At 44.6% G+C, this 24829-nt stretch overlaps 1 protein-coding gene across 1 annotated transcript in view; it reads left to right on the forward strand.

Annotated features, from left to right (window-relative positions):
- Window positions 1–12751: 12751 nt before the first annotated feature.
- Window positions 12752–24829, forward strand: part of FUT10 (fucosyltransferase 10) — a 67255-nt gene continuing 55177 nt past the window's right edge. The window contains exons 1-3 of the mRNA XM_063453280.1: window positions 12752–12867; window positions 19685–19841; window positions 21436–21718. Of these exons, the coding sequence (XP_063309350.1) occupies window positions 19764–19841; window positions 21436–21718 (361 nt within the window). The 5' untranslated portion in view covers window positions 12752–12867; window positions 19685–19763. The remainder of the gene's footprint in view (window positions 12868–19684; window positions 19842–21435; window positions 21719–24829) is intronic.

Below are 24829 nucleotides of genomic sequence, written 5' to 3' on the forward strand. Positions count from 1 at the left end.
GAAATGTAAAAAAAAAAATGAGAAGTGGAAACTTTATGACAGCTGTCGCTTAAGGAGGCATTGGTTTGTGGAATTTTTTTTGGGGGGGGTTGGAACTTGCTGCCAATATGATTTAGATTGTAACTCCTTTAATTGAAAATCAGTGTGTAAAAGCAAAATTTGCAATACATAGTGCCTGATTTATATCTTCAAGATTCTTCAAAATTAACCCGATATCTGTATAACATCCCTTAAAAGGCTAAATAAGCCCTCAGTGAGAGTCAGTAATAGGAGATAGAAGATTGAGTGATGACACGTTCTGTTTATTGATCAGCAGAAACGTGATGACGATAAAAAGCTCCCTAACACACTGTTTTACTGTATATTTTCTGTATAAACAAAACTCTCAGTACACCCCAAATGAAGAAAAAAAAACAAAAAACATGTAATGCTAAATGGAATACAACATTTCAAAGTATTTAATGTGTTAACATAAAAATAGTTGCACATTTGCTAAGAATGCACTAGTAACTCATTTTGTTAAATTACAGTAATTCGGAGTTCAAGCATAATCGGAATATTTTAATGCTCTTTTTCAAATTAGCACTTAGAACTACCTCATTGCAATTGTCTTAACCTACTTCAAGAGGGCCCACCTATTAATGTCAGAGTACATCAAGATACATTTCTCTGTTGCCCTGTAAGTATTGTTTACTTCTATTTATTATGGGACAGCTATTAAGCTATTTTTTTGTGTAATCTATTTTTCCAATTTTCCCTCTCTAACAATTATTTCTTACATGTAAACCCTATGGGAGTTTGAGGTACTGAGCTAAGAAGCTTTGGAGACTGAGCTTATGTCACGAATTTACCTGAGCCTGACGTCCGTGCCCCTCCCCTCCTCAGGCTGAGCAGGCAGAACGCAACGCACAACCACTTTACTCAGGTACTCAGTCCATGCCACGAACGCATAAATAGGATTATGCTCACCTCTGGTACCACGAACAGCTCCCTCTGCTAGTTCGCAGGCCAAACTACAGCCCCTATAAATACATTTGTATTATCCCTTAAAAGGGACTGCATCATCTGGACAACCCCATGCTGTTTGGGGTCGCAGAGATGACGTGAACCAATGAGAACTCATATGAACCTGTTTAATGCCTGTTCTGGCCCTTACTCATTGCCCTATTGTGGTTTCTGTCCTGATACAGGTTAGTGCTAATAGTAAGTGTGATGAGACCAATATCGCCACATTGCATTGGAGAAGCCTGGTTGCCCTCCTGTTGCCTCTGGACTATGGCCCCATGTTAAAAAGCTTGATTTTCCCCTGCAAAGACACGAAAGCCCTGTTTAAGCAGTGATACCCCAGATAGCTATGCCATGGAGCCCATTCGTATAATGAAAGATTATGGGAAAGACTTTGGCTCCATGGAAATTGAACTGTATGTGTGTGATATGAGCACCTTTCAGTAATACCGTGCACTCAGATCTGAGCTATCTGGGGTAGACATGTGCAATTCGTTTCGGTCCGAATATGTATTTGGACGAATTTCAGACAATTCAGGTACTTCCGAATGTCCGAATTGCCGAAATTCCGAAGTGCCGAAGTTGCCGAATTTCCAAAGTGCTGAAGTGCCTTAGTGTCAAAGTGCCGAAGTTCAGAAGCACAGTATTGCCTAAGTACAATATACTTACCCAGTGAAAGAAGAAGAATGTTAGATTGTAAATAATTTTAAATAAAAAGTATACAAACATAGCCAGGATTCAGCTGTAAGCATTTGCAACACTTACAACAATCAAGTAACACACATTCATATAACATGTAAGTTACTTGGCCAGTCAGTGTAATGACAGGAATGAATAAGTAGATAACTCCCTAATTTACACAGTATTAGGGAGTTATCTACTAAAAGGCTGAAAGACCTAAATTGGTCTTTCGGCCAAATTTACTAATACTAAGTAAAGATTACTTAGTATTAGTAAATTATGCCCCTACTCGCTATACCGCGAGTAGGGGCATGTCTATTAAACAGTGAGCTCACTGTAAAAAATAAATAAATAATAAGTTCCCCCCTCCCGAGCCCCTGGCCCCCACCCCAGAGCGGTGGGTGGGGGCCCTAATGTAAAATAATGGGGACGGGACCTATTGTCCTCCTCCCGGGCCCCAACCCCTGAGCGGTGGGTGGGGGCCCTAAATAATAATAAGGGGGGGGGGACCTAATGCCCCCCCCGGCCCCCACCCCTGAGCAGCGGGTGGGGGGCCTAAATACTAAGGGGGAACCTAATGTCCTCCCCCCTGGCCCCCACCCCTGAGCGGCGGGTAGGGGCCCTACAGTAAAATAAGGAGGGGGGGACCTAAGGTCCCCCCCCGAGCGGCGGGTGGGGGCCCTAAATACTAAGGGGGGGGACCTAATGTCCTCCCCCCTGGCCCCCACCCCTGAGCGGCGGGTGGGGGCCCTAAATACTAATAAGGGGGGGACCTAGTGTCCTCCCCCTGGCCCCCACCCCTGAGCAGCGTGTGGGGGCCCTACAGTAAAATAAGGGGGGGGAACCTAAGGTCCTCCCCACTGGCCCCCACCCCGAGCGGTGGGTGGGGGCCCTAAATACTAAGGGGGGGACCTAATGTCCTCCGCCCTGGCCCCCACCCCTGAGCGGCGGGTGGGGGCCCTAAATACTAATACGGGGGGGACCTAATGTCCTCCCCCCTGGTCCCCACCCCTGAGCGGCGGGTGGGGGCCCTAAATGGAAATAAGAGGGGGGCTCACTGTAAAAAAAAAAATTACCCCCCCCCCCAGGTGACTAGGGGTCCCCAAACCCCTAGTCACCCCCTTCCGCCCCAATAGAAATTATCCCCCTACCTACCCCCCTCACCCTAAAAACTGAGGGGGGACCTTTAACTAAGTACCTGTAATAAAAAAAAATAAAACTTACCATTCGATGTTTTCTTTCTTCTAAAATCTTCTTTTTTCAGCCCCAAAAAAGGGCAAATAAAAAAAACATAATAACCGACGCAATTATGAAAAAAAAAAAAAAAAAAACACGAGCGCAAAAAAAAAAAATCCTTCTTCACCCATGGAGGGCTCCGCGCAGACTGAGCTCTGCAGGGCGGGGCAAGGCTTATAAAGCCTTGCCCCGCCCTGCAATTAGGCTCAGAGCACTCTGATTGGTGGGTTTAAGCCATCCAATCAGAGTGCTCTGACAGGTAAATGAAGAGACTGACAGGTAAGTCTCTACATTTACCTGTCACAGCACTCTGATTGGTTGGTTTGAAATCCACCAATCAGAGTGCTGTGTCATTTTACACAGCGTGGGAAAGTTCTTTGGAATTTTCCCACGCTGTGTAATTTGACTCATAACTCTCTGATTGGTGGATTAAGTAACCAATTAGAGAGTTATGAGTCAAATTACACAGCGTGGGGAAATTCCAAAGAACTTTCCCACGCTGTGTAAAATGACACAGAGCACTCTGATTGGTGGATTTCAAACCAACCAGAGTGCTGTGACAGGTAAATGTAGAGACTTACCTGTCCAATCAGAGTGCTCTGAGCCTAATTGCAGGGTGGGGCAAGGCTTTATAAGCCTTCCCCCGCCCTGTAGAGCTCAGTCTGCGCGGAGCCCTCCATGGGTGAACATGGATTTTTTTTTTTTGTGCTCGTTTTTTTTTAATTGCGTCGGTTATTATGGTTTTTTTATTTGCCCTTTTTGGGGGCTGAAAAAAGAAGATTTTAGAAGAAAGAAAACATCGAATGGTAAGTTTTATTTTTTTTTTATTACAGGTACTTAGTTAAAGGTCCCCCCTCATTAGTTTTTAGGGTGAGGGGGGTAGGTAGGGGGATAATTTATATTGGGGCGGAAGGGGGTGACACATTTATTTTAGGGCCCCCACCCGCCGCTCAGGGGTGGGGGCCAGGGGGGGAGGAATTAGGTCCCCCCTTATTAGTATTTAGAGCCCCCACCCACCGCTCAGGGGTGGGGGCCAGGGGGGAGGACATTAGGTCCCCCCCCTTATTTTACTCTAGGGCCCCCACCCACCGCTCAGGGGTGGGGGCCAGGGGGGAGGACATTAGGTCACTAAAAATCTTAATACATTTTCTAAAAAAAAAAAAAAAAAATCAGAAGTGGTATTACAGACAAGTTTAATAAAATAATAAGTGCAAGTGGGAGAAAACAAACAAGAGGCAGACCAGGTTGTCAGGAGCAGGCCTGGGACGATAATGCCCAAAGTTAGTAATCCTGAGTAGAATGAAGTCATCTATTTTTGTAGGAAGGATAAGGAAAACCAGAAGAAACAAAAAAAAATATGATAATGAGGAATAATGAGTGCATTCTACCTGCAGATATTCAATATCATCATCCCTTCTGTGAAGACCTTGCACGCACATTGTTCCCGAATTAGGTCATCCACTTAAAATGCACTCTCTTCCTCCTCTCCATAATGCGCTGTAAATGGCTTTCCAAGAAGATCATTGATCCTGTGAATTGCCAAACATCCTCACTCAAAATATTTGACGTGGAGCATACCTCAGTAATTACATTCTCTACGTTCAAATTGTCTCTCACTATCCTGCTGTATGGACCTCTCCAGTTGGGCTGGAGAGTCTCATACAGCACAGCCATCTGTGAAGGAAGATCTTAAGTCACGGAGGTCTTCTTGCTCCATGTAACGAGGAGCCACTGCTGTCAGGGTGATGAATAGGGTGGAAGAATACAATCAGAGCCTATATAGGAAAACAAAGAAAGAACATTCTTATCATCTATTAAGTGTTTGCAACGCCAACTACAACATTATTGAATTTTATGAGATATGTAGTCCTGCTATTAATTTATTATGCCCAAGTATATTTAAACTACTATAACTAATGACTAGAGTGAAACTACTCATTCCTAAGCTATTACTGTTACAGATGTATTGCAATAACTGTTTGTGCCCCCCTAAGCCCTCTATGCACCTTTATGTCCCTCCCAGCCCCTCTGTGCCCCTGTGCATGTCACTTTGTGCCCCTCCTCAACCATCTGTGCGTCTTTTTGTCTCCCCAGCCGCTGTATGACTTTGTGCATTTTTGCCCCTCTGTGTTTCTTTATGTGCCTCCCTCAGTCTGTGCACCTTTATGTGCCCCACAGCACCTGTGTGTCTTTGAAACCCCCAGTTTGTTTGCTACCCTAGATCCTCTGTGTGTTTCTTTGTGCCTCCCTCAACCCTCTGTGCCTTTGTCTCGCCAGAGAGGAAGACATACTCTAAATGGAAGCGAATTAGGAATTGTTATATACAACAAACTAGGTAACAATGTGCAATGTCATCAGCAGTGGCTAAGGCCTGTAAAGTATTGTCACGCAGTGAGATTCTGTCAGAGAGCCTGGGGAACTTCAGACCCAGTCGCCGAGGCTTGACTAGGATCACTGAGGGCCTTTTCCACTCTAGACACACTTTCCATCAGCAGAATTAACTGTAATACACATATTTTAAGCCCAACAGCCTCATTTACATACAATAGGGTGCATAGAGCACTATAGTAATGGCTGATGGGAGATTGAGAAGGGACAAAGCAGTTAGTTTAAACTGGTCTGGCAGTGTCCCTGGGACAACGCCCTGCTGGGGAACCAGGATCCCCCAGTGTCCCTGGTAATAAATATTTATAAAAAAAAAAAATTCTCTTCTATTTTTACTATCAGGGGAGACATGGGGACACTGGGGGGCGCTATAAGACACAGACTGGGGAGGGGGCGCTATAAGACACAGACTGGGGGGGGCACAGACATGGGGACATTGGGGGGTCCTGAAATACATGGGGATGCTAGGGGAGATATATGTCCCTATGTCCGTGTGCCCCAGCATCCCCATGTAATTCAGGACCCCCCAATGTCCCCATGTCTGTGTCTTATAGCACCCCCATGCATGGGCGTAGGAACCCAAAAAAATCTGGGGGGGATAGCATTTTTACTCGCCGGGTATATTCTTATTCCGTAAACTAGGAGTTGTTTATCCCATTGTACAGTGCTACGGAATTTGCAGTCGCTATATAAATGATTAAATAATAACATTAAAGGGTCACTACAAGGAAGGGGTTTTACTTACCCGGATACAGCGCCGGGATCCTCCTGATTAGAACCACCCCTACCCTTCCCATGAATATTAGAACCACCCCTACCCCTTCCATGCACAAAAGAACCCCACCTACCCCTTCCACGCATATTAACCCCCTACCCCTTCCATGCATATTAGTACCCCCTAACCACTTCCATGCATATTAGTACCCCCTAACCCCTTCCATGAACCCACCCTACCTCTTCCATTCATATTAGTACTCCCCTAACCGCTTCCAATAATTTTTCTACCTCCCCCCTCCTCCCATCCATATTAGTAGCCCCCCTAAACCCTTCCAATTATTTTTCTACCTACCCCTCTCCCCCTATCCTTATTAGTAGCCCCCTAACCCTTTCCAATTATTTTTCTGCCATGTTAACTAACGCCAGTGCTGGAGTGCCGCCGTGTTTACATTAAAAGGCCTGCAGGGACAGGCTATAGACACCAGAACCACTACATTAAGCTGCAGTGCTTCTGGGGACTATAGTGTTTCTTTAATGTGAGGTAAATTAGAGATTAGTGCCACGAATAATATGCTAGATTGCCTACTTACAACCAGATGAGGATGATGATGGGCTCTAGCTGCAGTCTGGCTCCACTGGTCTGGTGTAGAACAGGCTCTCTGGAGGCTGTTTGTAACTGGTCCCAAAAATCAATGTTCTGTGAGAACGGGAATCAGCTCCATTTTTTGGGGGCCCTTTACACAGCTCAAGGTCTGGGTCCCAGGGTCCACCTTCACGTTCCACCAATGAGTTTGTTCACAGGGGGTGGAGTGTGTAGGGGATGTCCTGATATGTGTGTAAGGAATGCATTGTGTGAATCTGTGTTTGTATGTGTAAGGGCTGCGAGGTGTGATTCTGTGTATGTACGGGATGCAGTGTGTGCGTCTGTAAGGGGTGCATTGAGTGTGTGTACGGGGTGCATTGAGTGTGTGTAAGGAATGCATTGTGTGAATCTGTGTTTGTATGTGTAAGGGCTGCAAGGTGTGTTTCTGTGTATGTACGGGATGCAGTGTGTGCGTCTGTAAGGGGTGCATTGAGTGTGTGTAAGGAATGCATTGTGTGTTTCTGTGTGTGTGATGGATGTCAATCCCTCGTCACTCTCTTTCTCCCTCCCTGTTTCTTTCTTCCCCCCTCCCCTCCCTCCCTCCCTGTTTCTTTCTTCCCCCCTCCCCTCCCTCCCTCCCTGTTTCTTTCTTCCCCCCTCCCCTCCCTCCCTCCCTGTTTCTTTCTTCCCCCCTCCCCTCCCTCCCTCCCTGTTTCTTTCTTCCCCCCTCCCCTCCCTCCCTCCCTGTTTCTTTCTTCCCCCCTCCCCTCCCTCCCTCCCTGTTTCTTTCTTCCCCCCTCCCCTCCCTCCCTCCCTGTTTCTTTCTTCCCCCCTCCCCTCCCTCCCTCCCTGTTTCTTTCTTCCCCCCTCCCCTCCCTCCCTCCCTGTTTCTTTCTTCCCCCCTCCCCTCCCTCCCTCCCTGTTTCTTTCTTCCCCCCTCCCCTCCCTCCCTCCCTGTTTCTTTCTTCCCCCCTCCCCTCCCTCCCTCCCTGTTTCTTTCTTCCCCCCTCCCCTCCCTCCCTCCCTGTTTCTTTCTTCCCCCCTCCCCTCCCTCCCTCCCTGTTTCTTTCTTCCCCCCTCCCCTCCCTCCCTCCCTGTTTCTTTCTTCCCCCCTCCCCTCCCTCCCTCCCTGTTTCTTTCTTCCCCCCTCCCCTCCCTCCCTCCCTGTTTCTTTCTTCCCCCCTCCCCTCCCTCCCTCCCTGTTTCTTTCTTCCCCCCTCCCCTCCCTCCCTCCCTGTTTCTTTCTTCCCCCCTCCCCTCCCTCCCTCCCTGTTTCTTTCTTCCCCCCTCCCCTCCCTCCCTCCCTGTTTCTTTCTTCCCCCCTCCCCTCCCTCCCTCCCTGTTTCTTTCTTCCCCCTCCCCTCCCTCCCTCCCTGTTTCTTTCTTCCCCCCTCCCCTCCCTCCCTCCCTGTTTCTTTCTTCCCCCCTCCCCTCCCTCCCTCCCTGTTTCTTTCTTCCCCCCTCCCCTCCCTCCCTCCCTGTTTCTTTCTTCCCCCCTCCCCTCCCTCCCTCCCTGTTTCTTTCTTCCCCCCTCCCCTCCCTCCCTCCCTGTTTCTTTCTTCCCCCCTCCCCTCCCTCCCTCCCTGTTTCTTTCTTCCCCCCTCCCCTCCCTCCCTGTTTCTTTCTTCCCCCCTCCCCTCCCTCCCTCCCTGTTTCTTTCTTCCCCCCTCCCCTCCCTCCCTCCCTGTTTCTTTCTTCCCCCCTCCCCTCCCTCCCTGTTTCTTTCTTCCCCCCTCCCCTCCCTCCCTGTTTCTTTCTTCCCCCCTCCCCTCCCTCCCTGTTTCTTTCTTCCCCCCTCCCCTCCCTCCCTGTTTCTTTCTTCCCCCCTCCCCTCCCTCCCTGTTTCTTTCTTCCCCCCTCCCCTCCCTCCCTGTTTCTTTCTTCCCCCCTCCCTTACCTGTGTTGTAGCGTGGCCGAGCTCTGTACTGTCCGCTGGTACAGGGAGCTTAGGTTTCCTGTACCCGGCGGACTAACAGGAAGTGCACACTCAGTGTTCACTTCCTTTTAGTCCGGCCGGGTACAGGAGACAGATGCTCCCTGTACCGGCGGACTATACAAGGCTCAGCCACGCTACATTGAGGGAGTGACAGGAGGGAGCGCTGAGCGCTTCCCTCCTGTCAGCCCCTCTCCTCTGGCTGCGCCCGGGCGGTGCACCCTCATGGACGCACCAGCCCGGGCAAAGCTGCAGCCGCCTGAGGCTCTCTGCAGAGCGCTCGGGCGGCTGCAGCAAAAGGGGGGCATTTCCCCATTACCTGTCCCCCCCGCATGATTTGCTGGGGGGGATGCGTCCCCCCCATCCCCCCCGGTTCCTACGCCCATGCCCCCATGTCAGTGTCTCCCATGATCCCCCAGTGTCCCCATGTCTATGTACCCCTGTGTTACCGGTTACAGACTGCCCTTCCAGTTGTCTCCCCCCTATCCCTCACTTACCTGAGCTGCCGGCTGGACTCTGGGGAGAACTGCTCTCCCACAGATCAGTAAGTAGAGAGGCAGGGATATGCAATAACTTCCTATCCAGGTCTCTCTCCACATACACACATCTACCTACTGGCCAGTGCTGCAATCTATTAGTTTATACTGAGAAAAATACAGGCATTTGTATTGCCGGTATTATTGCAAGACCGGCACGGTGGCCCCAAATACCAGCTGTTCCAGTAAAACACCGGCCAGGTGGCAACTCTACAGCCAATCACCATGGGTAGGTAGCCTTTAAAAGTCTTTTTCCTCCATGTGCTTTTACAATCTGTCCACCTCCACTATTAAAAAAGACTGTTCAAACCTAGCTGCACATGTTTGAGCTGATGGTAGGGAAAGCACGTTAGAAAAAAATGCATTTTTCCTAACATCTGCTTTTGCTACCTGCCACAAACCACCATGGGTATGTGGGCTTTAAAGGTCTTCACCCCTCCCCCTCTATGTGCTTTTGCTATCCGCCCCCACCACCACTTTTAAAGCCTAGCTGGACATGGTAATGGTAGTGGGAAAGCACATGTAAAAAGCTGTAAAACTGTTTTCCCTCCATGTGCTTTTTCAACCCACCACCACCACATGCAGCTATGCATTAGAAGTATTTTTTAAAGCCTAGCTGTCAGTGGTGGCGGGTAGCAAAAGCACATGAAAAAATTAAAAAAATAAATAGTTTTTTACAGCTTAGGTGGACATGGAGGAGGGGGTAGGGAAAGCACATGGAAGAAAGAAAACATTTTTTTTACAAGAAATAAGTGCACTTACCATTTCTTCACCACGTCCACTGTGTGATCGTTCCCACCAACAGGATTAACTTCTTCCACAATCTTGCTCCACAGATGGTTCTTTCTGGACTGAGTAGTCCTCTTGGCTGTCCACCCCCCAAAATATATTTAGAATACAGGCAGAATTGTGTAACCAGTGCTGCATTCTCCTCTGGGCATAGGTTTTCCTCCCAGAAACTGCAGACTTCAAAATCCTGGGCTGATTATGCTTTGATTTGCTTTTCCCACTTGCCGGCTGCAGGTTGGGTCCATATCCATAATATCACTGGAGGAGGAGAACATTGTCTGTCTGACTGACTTGTGGGATGGCTGGCCTCTAAAACAGCCTAGCTAGCTAGCTAGCTAGCTAGCTAGCTAGCTAGCTAGCTAGCTAGCTAGCTAGCTAGCTGGCTGGCTGGCCTATAGAATGGCTGGATAGATTTTGCACTGAAGGCTTGCTGTCTCTCCCTTGATAATTTGTCTGGCAATATGTATAGGCCTTTTTAATTGGCTAAGTTCCCTGATTGGTTTTGAGTTCTTAATTGATAGTGTTGCCACTTCCCACCTGTCAATCAGTGTAGCATGAGGATTGGGCCTAAGAGAATAGAATTTGTTTGTAATTTTCTACATGTGAATGCTTATAGTGAGCGTTCAGGACTTTCCTAATAGTGCCCGTGCAAGTTTAAAGGGACACTATAAAAGCAAAGATCTTAGGCACTCACTGTGATCAATCAAGCAGATTTATTGTACACAGAAGCACCCTGTTTTTTTTGTTTTTTTTTATGATTGAGTGCAGACACCCTTTTTTCTCTTTGGAGCGGTGTCCAATAAATCTGCTTAAAGGAACACTATAGCGTTATGAATACAAATATGTATTCCTAACGCTATAGAGCCCGGTGACTACGGCCTCGTTCTGTGGCGCATATATGGTTAATTAAGCATTTATTTGCTTATCTTAAAGGGACACTCCAGGCACCCAGACCACTTCTGCTCATTGGAGTGGTCTGGGTGCCAACTCCCACTACTCTTAACCCTGCAAGTATAATTATTGCAGTTTTTTATAAACTGCAATAATTACCTTGCAGGGTTAACTCCACCTCTAGTGGCTGTCTACTAGACAGCCACTAGAGGGAACTTCCTGCTTCATAGCACATAAAACCTGTGCTAGAGCGTCGCTGGACGTCCTCACGCTGTGTGAGGACCTCCAGCGTCGCTCAAATCCCCATAGGAAAGCATTGAAATTCGTTTTCATGGCTTTCCTATGGGGAGCGCCAATCCGCATGCGCGGCATTGCCGCGCATGCGCATTAGGTCTCCTCGGCCGGTGGGCGGGATCAGTCTCGCCCACCGGCCGACGGAAGCACAGGGAGGAGCGTCACGGAGGAGGAGACAGCGGCGAGGGACATCGCCGCTGCCTCAAGTAAGTCACTGAAGGGGTTTTCACCCCTTCAGTAACTGGGGATTGGTGGGTGGGAGGGAGAGGGTACCTCCAGTGCCAGGAAAACAGATCGTTTTCCTGGCACTGGAGTTTCCCTTTAATCCAGCACTGGGCTCCCTCGGCAGTGGTGACCTATCCTCCTCCATCGACGTCAGCTCCCAAGTGGAGCCAAATGCGCATGCGCAGCCAGAGGCCATTCAGTTGAGGCCAATCGGTCTTTAGGAAGTCCCTGTTTGACTAACTTTATGTTCCATTCATTCGGTGCAATTCTATTCGCACGAATGTACAAATGGGATCTCTGAAACGATAATTGATGTCTGAATTTGGTCTGAAAACGAATGAGTCAATTGCCGAAATTCGGTTCAAAATGTTTTTTTTTTTGAAGGAAACTAAAATTTCTCCAGCGTCCAAGTTTAGTATTTACAGGGAGTATTATTGCTGTGGAGATCTGTTTGTTATACACTCAGACACACCAACAATATGGAGCTCCTGGAAGAGAGGGACAGTGGGGTTTTGGTACAAATTGGGACACTTCGGAGGGATGAATAGATTCAGCATTTGCTGAGCTGTAGTAGTTATGGTGTTTACAGTCTCCCTTTAGTCCTCCAATGTGTATTTCTTCTTACTTTTACAGTATATTGTAATATACAACTCTGCTTGAATGCTGGTGCTTAAAGGATCAAAGCAGTTTTCCTGACACTATAGTGCCCTGAGGGTGCCCCTCCCGTGGTTAAAACCCCTTCAGCAGCTTACTTTATTCCAGCGCCGGGCTCCCTCCGCGCGACCTCTCCTCCCCCGCCGACGTCAGCGGAGCCGAATGCGCATGCGCGCTCAATAGGAAAACATTTTTCAATGCTTTCCTATGGACGCTCTGCGCGATGGAGGCATAATATGCCTCCAGCGTCGCAGATGGTCGGAAGACAGCCACTAGAGGCTGGCTTAACCCCAAATGTAAACATTTGTTTCTCTGAAACTGCTATGTTTGCATCTGAAGGGTTAAAACCTGGCACCCAGACCACTTCATTGAGCTGAAGTGGTCTAGGGTGACTATAGTGTCCCTTTAATAAACCCATTGCCCAATACTGTTATTTGTGAGGGAGTGTAGACTTTTTGTAAAAACAAAAAACTTTTGCTTTTGTTTATATTTTGAGAAATTATGTATTTACGGAATCATTTTTTGGGATATTTAACAACCTTTCTAAACTTCCTATCACATTTCTGCTGGGACTCCCTTTTTCTAATAACTTTTTTTAGCAGGGTACTTAGCTTAAGAAAGATACAAATCCCGGAATTTAGAACGATGGGATCGGATTCCAAACACTAACAATCAATGAGTTCTAAATCTGCGCTCAGCCCTTCGATCCAGTTCCATCGCTCCCTGCGACCTGTTGTACGAGACGCCTTCATTCCGGGCAGTGATTCCGGAATGGGGTAAAACCCGGACTGGATTCTCTCCCAGCTGTGATTTCATCAATAAGCAGCCAGCCGGTCCAGAGGGATGGCTCCCCCGCGTGTTACCGGCGGCTGGGACACTGTTTGCCTGCATACAGAGAAAGTAAACATGAGGCTGGATTTACTGATACCCAGGACAGGGTGAGTGATGGCCGCTCCTCATTCAGTGACTGCTGCAAACACTGGGTCCATATAGCCTCTTCATGCCCAGGGCTCTGGCTGGTTACCAGCTGTAACTGAGCTGCATAACCATCAGGGGGAAGATATTGGGTTAAATGACCAGCTTGAAGTAGTGCTGGTAATAGGACCAGCTTGCAGTGGTGCTGGTAATAGGACCAGCTTGCAGTGGTGCTGGTAATAGGACCAGCTCGCAGTAGTGCTGGTAATAGGACCAGCTTCCAGTGGTGCTGGTAATAGGACCAGCTTGCAGTGGTGCTGGTAATAGGACCAGCTTGCTGTGGTGCTGGTAATAGGACCAGCTTGCAGTGGTGCTGGTAATAGGACCAGCTTGCAGTGGTGCTGGTAATAGGACCAGCTTGCAGTGGTGCTGGTAATAGGACCAGCTTGCAGTGGTGCTGGTAATAGGACCAGCTTGCAGTGGTGCTGGTAATAGGACCAGCTTGCAGTGGTGCTGGTAATAGGACCAGCTTGAAGTAGTGCTGGTAATAGGACCAGCTCGCAGTAGTGCTGGTAATAGGACCAGCTTGCAGTGGTGCTGGTAATAGGACCAGCTCGCAGTGGTGCTGGTAATAGGACCAGCTCGCAGTAGTGCTGGTAATAGGACCAGCTCGCAGTAGTGCTGGTAATAGGACCAGCTTGCAGTAGTGCTGGTAATAGGACCAGCTCGCAGTGGTGCTGGTAATAGGACCAGCTTGCAGTGGTGCTGGTAATAGGACCAGCTTGCAGTGGTGCTGGTAATAGGACCAGCTTGCAGTGGTGCTGGTAATAGGACCAGCTTGCAGTGGTGCTGGTAATAGGACCAGCTTGTAGTAGTGCTGCTAATAGGACCAGCTTGTAGTAGTGCTCGTAATAGGACCAGCTCGCAGTAGGGCTCGTAATAGGACCAGCTCACAGTAGGGCTCGTAATAGGACCAGCTTGTAGTAGTGCTGCTAATAGGACCAGCTTGTAGTAGTGCTGCTAATAGGACCAGCTTGTAGTAGTGCTGCTAATAGGACCAGCTCGCAGTAGGGCTCGTAATAGGACCAGCTCGCAGTAGGGCTCGTAATAGGACCAGCTCACAGTAGGGCTCGTAATAGGACCAGCTCGCAGTAGGGCTCGTAATAGGACCAACTCGCAGTAGGGCTCGTAATAGGACCAGCTCGCAGTAGGGCTCGTAATAGGACCAACTCGCAGTAGGGCTCGTAATAGGACCAGCTCGCAGTAGGGCTCGTAATAGGACCAGCTCGCAGTAGGGCTCGTAATAGGACCAGCTCGCAGTAGGGCTCGTAATAGGACCAGCTCGCAGTAGGGCTCGTAATAGGACCAGCTCGCAGTAGGGCTCGTAATAGGACCAGCTCGCAGTAGGGCTCGTAATAGGACCAGCTCGCAGTAGGGCTCGTAATAGGACCAGCTCGCAGTAGGGCTCGTAATAGGACCAGCTCGCAGTAGGGCTCGTAATAGGACCAGCTCGCAGTAGGGTTCGTAATAGGACCAGCTCGCAGTAGGGCTCGTAATAGGACCAGCTCGCAGTAGGGCTCGTAATAGGACCAGCTCGCAGTAGGGCTCGTAATAGGACCAGCTCGCAGTAATGCTGCTAATAGGACCAGCTCGCAGTAATGCTGCTAATAGGACCAGCTCGCAGTAATGCTGCTAATAGGACCAGCTCGCAGTAATGCTGCTAATAGGACCAGCTCGCAGTAATGCTGCTAATAGGACCAGCTTGCAATAGTGCTGGTAATAGGACTAGCTTTTAGTAGTGCTGGTAATAGGACTAGCTTTTAGTAGTTCTGGTAATAGGACTAACTTGCAGTTGTGCTGGTAGAAATGATAATTATTTATCAGCATTTGATAAAACCACATACTATTCCATAGGGGACTTGGTGACACATAGTAAGGGTTATCAAAATAATTACCAAAAGAATCCTGATGAAGGAATGTGGTTTCAAGAGAGAATTCCCCAACAAATGTGTTTACATGCCTGTCCCTAAAAAATAGAATGGAACGTGCAGTCACATTGTAGCAATATTGCAATATTCTATTGTATTGATATTTATTGTATCTTTCTACTTGCTGTATGTGGGTGTCAATCAACTAAACTGCTAATGAAATGCCTCACACACTATATGGGCCTTAAATGATCTGTGACTGTTTTCTTGTATCTCATGTTTTTATTTGCATTGTAAGCACCATAGGGGTCAATTTAGCCAGTCAGGTAGCTTAGCTAGTTGTCTTACTTGTTAAAACTTTGTGTTACATGTTTGTATCCTGATAATTCTGGTAATAATGGCATATTCCTGGACCCAGTACCAGGGCTGGCCCAAGACATTGTGCTGCCTGTGTCCAAGCATGAAATGCTGCCCCCCCTACCAAAACCACCCGACCAAAACACAACCACACCCACTGTGTTATACAGTATGTGTAGTGAATACAGTGTCTTGGGTAGGATATTTAGTGTGTGTCTGTGCATGTGCTGGGGATGCCGTGTGTGTCTGTACGTGAACTGGGGATGTGTTGTGTGTCTGTGTGTGTGCAGGAGATGCAATGTGTCTGTGCGTGTGCTGGGGATGTAATGTGTGTCTGTGTGCTGGATATGCAGTGTCTATCTGCGAATGCTGGGGATGCAATGTCTATCTGTGTGTGCTGGGGATGCAGTGTGCGTCTGTGTGTGTGCGCAGGGGAGGCAGTGTAACCAGATAATCAGACATTGATGATCCGGTGCCCGTCCACAGCACTGCCGCAATGTATTCAGTACAGTAAACCACTGAAGTTCCTAATCAGAGAGCGCCAGTACTTCAGTGGGTGCCACCCCAGATCAGCCTCCCCCTCCCAGACACCCCTATCATGTTCCAACTTTGTGCGGTCTGACAGCCCGCCCTGGCGGAGGGAAATGTTTTCCCAAACTGCTGTTAAACTATGACAGGGGCGGCAAAAATGCCTGACGCCACTGCCCCATTGGGTCCAAAGGACGGGCCGCCCCAGTACATTTACTTGAAAGTTAAGAAACCTATTTTCTTATAAGTAAAATATTGGGAGTAACTCTCATTTTTATATTCATCATCCCCAGTTTTTAATATTTCCTGGTTTAAAACAAAATCAGATATCAATGTCACACTTGGGTCACCTGAATGATTAAATTTCCCTATGTTCAGTTGCTGTGCCTGAAGCAAGATGCAGCATAATTTTGCCAGAGCTAAAGTAACATTGTGTTCTCAAGTCAATAGGGGAAAAAAACTGAAAATGTTAAAATTGCTTTGTGGTTATTGAAGGGAATTTGTAGGGTAAGGAATACAAGTCTGTATTCCTTACACTATTGTTCCCTCTAGCCCTCCCCCACCCCCACCCTTAGAGTCTCCATCCTCGGCATTGAAAGGGTTAAAAAACAACAACCTTTTAACACTTACCTGATCCAAGCACCGATCTCCCTTGGTGGTGGATCGGCACTCTGCCTCCTCTGACGTCATCCAACATGCAGGGCTGCCAATGTGCAAGTGCTGAGAGCGCATTAGGGCTCCCAACTGCCCTCACCCCCCCATAGTAAATCATTAGTTTTACTGATGCTGCAGAGTGTGAGGACGTCTAGTGTCAGGTAACCAAAAGTCACTTAACCACCAGGAAGTGCCTCTATTGGCTGTCTGATTGACATTCACTAGAGGCGGTCTTAGTTCTGCAATGTAATTAATACAGTTTCTAAAAAAACTGCTTTGTTTTGCATTGCAGGACATAGGAGGACAGGGATACTGCACCAAGACCACTTTAGGAGCTGAGTAACGCTGAGCAAGTAGCCTTGTACAACTGACTGCACACTCCTTTAGTGTACACAGATCAGCATTCATTATTGACATTATGTACCTACAGCATTCACCTATGTAGTTCAGTGTCAAGATGTTTTTCTTTATTTAACCCCTTAAGACCGGAGGGCGTACTATTATGTCCTTTTAAAAGCGGCTCTAAACGCCGCCGGACGTAATAGTACGCCCTCCGGTTTTTAGTAACTTACCCGGTCGCTGGCGGTCCCACGCCGGCGATCGCGGTTCGGGGGACTCCCAGGGAGCCCCCCGCGGCACGTCCGCCCTCCAGGAGCCCTCCCGGCCATGTGAGAGTGAGGTCCTTGCGAGGACCTCACAATCACATGGCCGGTATAGCTGGCTGCTGCATTGCCAGCAGGGGGACCAACTGTAATGACAGTTAGTCCCCCTGCTGGCTGAAAATCAAATAAAAATGTTTTAAAACAGTGTAAAAATAAATAAATGATATACTTAGATCATATATATATATTATATATATATGATCTAAGTATATATATACACATATACACACATACACATACACCGTCTAGGTGTATTTTAATATTAATATATATATAATTATATATATATATTAATATCAAATTACACGTAGACTGATACTGATTAAATATATATATAATTATTGTTATATATATATTTATAAATAATATAAAAAAAAATAATATGTAAATACGTAAAAAAATTAAATAAAAAAAATAATTAAAAATAAAATATTAAAAAATATATAGATGTGTTTTATTTCGTTCTAACTGTATTCTGATATTAATATATATATATTTATATCAAAATACACTTATAACGAAATAATATATATATCTATATACATAAATATATACGTATATATCACTATATATATACCTATATATAAATAAAAATATTTAAAAAAAAATATATATATATATACGTATATATACACATATGTATATATATACATATATTAATTCTACACATATATTTATGTAATAATTTTACATAATTAGGTATCCTAATTAATTACAATTAGCGGGACCTGCCTGACCACCCATGCCGAAAGTATAGGGAATTTAATTTGCTAGCACTATATTTAACCCTATAACTTTCCAAGACACCATAAAACCTGTACATGGGGGGTACTGTTTTACTCGGGAGACTTCGCTGAACACAAATATTAGTGTTTCAAAACAGTAAAATGTATTACAACCATGATATCGCCAGTAAAAGTGACGTTTTTTGCATTTTTCACGCACAAACAGCACTTACAGGGACGATATTATTGCTGCAATACTTTTTACTGTTTTGAAACACAAATATTTGTGTTCAGCGAAGTCTCCTGAGTACAACAGTACCCCTCATGTACAGGTTTTATGGTGTTTTCAAAAATTACAGCGTCAAATATAAGGCTTGTGTTTAATTTTTTTCACATTAAAATTCGCCAGATTGCTTACGTTGCCTTTATGACCCTATGGTAGCCCAAGAATGAAAATTACCCCTATGATGGCATACCATTTGCAATAGTAGACAACCAAAGGTATTGCAAATGGGGTATGTCCAGTCTTTTTTAGTAGCCACTTAGTCACAAACACTGGCCAAAATTGGCGTTTTTTGCATTTTTCACACACAAACAAATACAAACGCTAACTTTGGCCAGTGTTTGTGACCAAATGGCTACTAAAAAAGACTGGACATCGCTTATTTGCAATACCTTGGGTCGTCTACTATTGCAAATGGTATGCCATTATGGGTGTAAATTTATTTCCTGGGCTACTATACAGTCTCAAAGGCAACGTAACCAATCTGGCGAATTTCAATTTCAAATGTAACACGCTATATTTGACCCTGTAACTTCCCAAAACACCATAAAACCTGTACATAGGGGGTACTGTTTTACACGTGAGACTTTGCTGAATACAAATATGTGTATTTTATTGCAGTAAAAGCAAACAGTATTATGACATTGACAGTTAAAATGTCATGAAGAACGAAAAAAATCAAAAAAAAATCTTATTTTCTCCCATTTTTTTCATATTAAATTATGTTTCATAGCTAAATATTTGATATTAAATGAAAGCCCTGTTTCCCCTGAATAAAATGATATATAATAAGGGGGGGGTGCATTTAATATGAAAGAGGTGACTTACGGTTGGACAGACATAGAGCGCAAATGCCAGGTTTTGTTTACGTTTTGTTTCGTTCACAACTTGTACATTTGGCTGCGGTGTTAAGGGGTTAAACATAATATTGGCAGTCAAGCTCACCACTCATTTTGAGTGCTATTTTCTTGGAAGCAGATTGCCATATAACTTTCAGTAATTCTCAGTAAATGTGGCTTGATTCTTCTTAAAGAAATTGTCCTAATTAGTTTTAATCAGATGCCAACATGAACTTATTAACTTTTTTTTTTTTCTCCAAAATTCCACGGAACATTCATTAATTTGAGGCTTTATAAAAAGCTAATAACTTTTTTCCCTTGATTCTGACAGAATTATTCACAAGAATTCTCTTCGGAACTTCTGGGCACTTCAGAGGCAGAGTTCTAGAAGTAGCTGACTTTATACTATTTCTCTCAAATATTGTTCACAAACCTAGAAGTGGCCCTTTATTGTGGCCAGCCTAAGGCAAACCTGTGCAATAATCATGCTTTCTAATCAGCATCTTGCTATGCCACACCTGTGAGGTGGATGGATTATCTCGGCAAAGGAAAAGTGCTCACTAACACAGATTTAGACAGATTTGTGAACTATATTTGAGAAAAATAGGCCTTTTGTGTACATAGAAAGTCTTAGATTTTTGAGTTCAGCTCATGAAAAATGGGGGCAAAAGCAAAAGTGTTGCGTTTATAGTTTTGTTCAGTGTGTATAGCTTTATTTTATAGCTTCTGTGGGGATTAATCTAACTAGCTAGTATTACACCCATATGCAGAGGTTGAGACATACTACTTATAGCGTTTATAATTATTAAATATACGGACTGTAAAGTGTCAAACTTGTTTGTTTTATTTGTCATTCAATTTCAGGTTTACAGATTTACTACAAGTTAAGAAATGCTTTCGTGAACGTTTTCAGTGAACAATCAATTAACAATGAAAACACAAAATGATTCCAATCTCGGGGAAAAAGTTCTGGATTTACTGCATCCTGGTAGCATTCTTTTTTCTGCTGGTTACTCTGCAGGTAAGGTTAAGAATGTGACGGACATCGGTTTAACGAGACACTCCAAGCATTGATTTCACATCTGAATATTATACACGGTATAGAATTTGGAAGATTCACAAAGCATCGGTTTTACCAATATTCGGAACCGAATTCATCCTTGAAGATGCACATTTGCAAATGATGATTTTACTTGCTGTTTTTTTGCAACTGAATTATAATCTGAAGTTCTATTTGATTGCTGACAGCTATGCTCCCACCTTCTGAATAGTAATAGGCTTTTTCATTTATTATCATCTCCCAATGACGCTTTACCAGCATTATACCTTTAAGAATATTGTGGGAGATGTTGTAGTCAACAACATCTGAAGTGGCAACGGTTGCCTACCCCTGCCCTAGACAATGAAGGACATATTGTTGAAAGTATCCAGTGACAATATTTATTCAGTTTTGAGACTCAAGCTGGCTGAATAGTGCAGCTCAGTGCATCCTTGCATCTCATTTTGACATTTATTGGTCTCAGAAAATCTGGAAGTGTGACTCTTTAATTCATGTGTGAGAATGTCCACACCAGTGAAAAATAAATGTTAAGCTTGTGTACTAGTATACTAGTACTTTATCACATGTATTGTAAGCTCATTGAGCAGGGCCCTCCGCCTCTCTGTTCTTGTACGTCCAGTTGTCTGGTTACAATTACATGTCTGTTAGTCCACCTATTGTACAGCGCTACGGAATCTGATGGCGCTATATAAATAATACTATATTAATTAATTAAAATGTGAACTATACCTCACTAGTCAGGATCTATTCGAGATGTGCTAATCTAACTACTTTACTAGGGCATACCAACACACTCTGTCAGCTTCAGCCCTTTACCCTTCCTAAAACTCTTGACTGCTACTTTACTGTCATGGTGACCAAGCAGGTTTTAGTGTGAATCTCACTCCTTAGCATTTAGTGCTTATGATGCTTCTACATATATATAATGCAATCCCGTGGCTTTTACCATCTACACCACCTGCTCATATAAGCCTGTGATACCACAAAGGGTAATAGATATACCTATGTTGCTAGCTGTACCTCCCAGAGATACAGTTCACCATAATTCTTTGCAACTTACCTGGTCTGGCCTGTCTCACTAATGCTCGTAAACACACAGTCTCTACACTGCATTTTGGTTAGCTAGAGGAGACCAGCCTCGTTCATACCCCTGCCATATTATGAGCCAAGCTACTGTTCCCTCTTTTGTTATTTCTGTTTATGTTATTGTTATTTTGATGTTAAAATGAAGCTCCTGAAAGAAATCTGTCTATCTATATACCTCGAAAAAAAAAAAGTGCACTGTTTTATTATTGCCATGTGTTTATATGTGAATATTAACCTGGATACACCAGCTGTTGTGGCAGTGTACATCCTCCTGTTACCTATATGCACGAATAAAAATAAAGAATTGAAAAAAAAAAAAAAATGAACTATAGAATCCTCTTGTGGTTTACCTACAATGCAATATTTCGTTATTGTGTTATTTTTTTTAAAAATAATTTTTTGATGTCTTAATCTAAATAAAATGTTGTGTATTTTTTACTCTTTCTTTTTGTGTTTATTTTTATCCAAGGTGTTTCTTGAACTCGGTAGATTTGAAAAACAGAAAAAAGCCAGGGCCCTATTACAAGATATTCAAAAGCATACGAAATCTCGGCCAATAACAGAGTATACAGAGGAGCCTAATCCCCACGAGGTGTTTGATCATGGAATGAACAAATATCCCATCATGCTTTGGTGGTCCCCATTAACCGGAGAGAGTGGAAGACTGGGGCAGTGTGAAAGAGGCACTTGCTTTTTTACCATCAATAGAACATACCAGGAAAATCCAATGACTAAAGCTTTCTTATTTTATGGTAAGAATTCATTCTTCTAAATGTATTTTATTGGTATCAGTTGTTTTTTAAAAAAAAAACGGTGTTGGCGGTATTTCTTATTGTTTATATGCTGTGGTATTTTCACTGCTTTTACTTTTTGGCCATATTTGCGGTGCAATACTGTGCAATATTCTATTTTAATACCTGCCTTTGTCCCTATACATAATATTTTTATGATTATGTTTAATAAATTTGTATTTATATTCTAATTCGTGGACCTCGAGTTCTTCATAAGAAGCTTACAGAGAGCCTGTACAGGCACTCAAGGGTGATGTACATAGAGCCTATGAGGCTCCATCTTTGTGAGTTTATTTGTGCTTGTGTTTTCTGGACCTCCCTGAGCCCAGTTTTATAAATATTGCTCAGGGACGTCTTCAGGGATTTCAGCGCTTTCGAGCCATTTTTTCCTGAGCCTTTTACTATTCCAACAGCCGCTCACTGGATCTGAACGTGCATATGCCCATTTCATTCAGTTATTGCATTTAGGAGTTTTTTCCCGCAAAAGCATTGTTCAGGAGTTTGTTGACGCGAACGCACATAGTGCCCTATACGTATGGCTATTTCGTTTTTTGCCCCGAACACTCCCATAAACTTGCATTTGTTTCAACGAACATTGTTTGTGTGTTTTGCGGTTCGTGGCAGCCATGTTATTGTTTTTTTTCCCGCGTCAGATCTCAGCTATATGGAGGAGTCCTATATGGACGATTCAGGGGATCCATCCGATCCTGAATCTGACTTTGGAGTCGAGGAATCTGATCCTTCCCAGGACACTATTATAGTGAAATCTGCTAAAACTGATTTGGAGCATAGAGCAGGTAAGATTTAAGATCCCCATGGCGAACCCCTGTTCGACACCGATGAGCTGCGCCATCCACGGTCAGACCATGTAGCCAGATATATAGCGTCACAAGTGCGCAAGCCTTTGGATAATGCGACCAGAATTGAGGGCAGAATGTCCACACCCTATGGTCCCAGAGGACGCTTGCAAAACACCTGCAGTTGATCCAAAAATAAGACAATTTCTGGGAAAGACGGGTTGGAAACCCAATAAGGGTCTAGATTTCTCTTTACGGAACAGCCAGGATAAGGTCCTGGATATCTTGGGCCCTGCAACCAAGATTTTCGAAGTAGTCGAAGACGACCAAGAATTAGATTGTGCCACCATACGTGGTTGGATTCAAAGAGTAATTTGTCTAATTGGCAATGCCAATACAGCGATGGCCACAGAGCGTCTCAAATCTATACTTTTAAAAATGTAACCTAAATTGGTCAATATGGCTCTGAACGAGCCGGGCGCGCAAGCCGATGGTCTCCTATTTTGAGATAATTTTGTCAAAGAACTCTGAAGGTTCTTTCGTACACACATTCACTGCCTTAGATAACAATCAAGTATGCGCAAGGTATTTAATCCTAGGGTTTTTGGTGGGGCCGGAAGAGCCAGGAGCCGTCTGTCCGGCCGTTTTACCAGAAGTTCGTTTAGGCAGAACCAAGGCTCCTATACAGGGCAGGCCAGTTTCCTGGAACACCACAATCTACCTGCCTTCTTTCCACAACGTTATTGACCATGGGTTGCCTGTGGACCATGAGGCACCCATTCAGGACAACAACCTTATGGTAAGTCCTCTCAAGCTACATTCTTCCCTATTGGTAGTGGTGGGCAGACTAATTCATTTTTTCCATGTATGGTCCCTCGTTTCTTTAGATATGTGGATACTAAACACTGAAAGGGTATACCATAGATTTTCTATCTATGCCAGTGCAATACTCCTCATGAGGCAAACGTTTTTTTCCGACAAGATGCAGACCTTGTCACCAAGGAAATATTGCATCTAATGCGCAAACAAGCCATCATAGAAATTCCAATGTCCACTCCGGGTTATGTGAGCAACCTCTTCCTGGTTGCCAAAAAAGGCGGAGGTGTCTGCCCAGTGATAAACATGATAAGGTTATGTAACCTATCACCATTTCAAGATGGAAGGGATACATTGTTTGCAAGATCTTCTCCAACCATCAGATTGGATGGCAAAGTTGGATCTACAAGATGCCTACCTTGCAGTGCCTATAGCATTACAACACCAAGATTTCCTGCAATTCATTTGGCAAGGAAAGAAATGGAGATTCACATGTCTCCAATAGGGCTGTCTTTAGCCCCATGGTGCTTCACCAAACTCATGTACCCTGTGATCGCGCTGTTGCGCAGTCGAGGAATACGGCTAATAATATACTTGGACTACATCCTCCTTATGGCTCAGTCTATTCAACTCCTCAAAACTCATCTGTACTGGACTTTGACTCTACTACACCCTGTTCCAAATTATTATGCAAATGATATTTTTCTCATTTACCTAAATAATTGATGTAAATAACAGTCAGCATAATTCTCATGTTATCAACTATTAATTAAGAGTACAGTTCAAATTTTATTGAACAAACCTCCAAATGATAACAGTATTTTTTTTAAACTCTATAATGCTACAGACTGCAGACTTTAATTATATTCCGTAGGATCAAATGTCTGAAAGCTAAAAGGTCACGTTATCATGTCCTTGAGAAAACGGACATGCGTTGATAACTAGGTGACTGGTCAAGAAACAAAAAACTAGTATAAATCTGAAAAGCTATCGGTAGCTATAATATAAATTCTCAGAACTACCTTATACGCATGTCCGTTTTCTCAAGGACATGATAACTTGACCTCTTAGCTTTCAGACATTTGACCCTACGGAATATAATTAAAGTCTGCAGTCTGTAGCATTATAGAGTTATATATTTTGATAACTAGGACACTTGGAGGTGAGCCATTAGGCAAGAATTTTATCACTTATGGGATTCTGACTATTCTTTATGGGCATCTATGCTGTACAGTTATTTACTTTCTATTATTAATATCATTATAAGTATTACACTTTATATCATTCCAGAGTATACTCTTAGCATCTGGATATTCCATCCTGAGGCTAGAGTATTCTTTCAGTTCTACGCATAGGGGTCAAGCCCCAGGACACTTCTGGAGTGTCCACTTAGGTGTTCTTTCCACAGGTGAAGGCGGGACCAAAAATTTGGACCACCACCACTTGTGGATTTTTTCAC

The sequence above is a fragment of the Pelobates fuscus genome, chromosome 5 (genome assembly GCF_036172605.1).
Source record: "Pelobates fuscus isolate aPelFus1 chromosome 5, aPelFus1.pri, whole genome shotgun sequence".
NCBI classification, from domain to species: domain Eukaryota; kingdom Metazoa; phylum Chordata; class Amphibia; order Anura; family Pelobatidae; genus Pelobates; species Pelobates fuscus.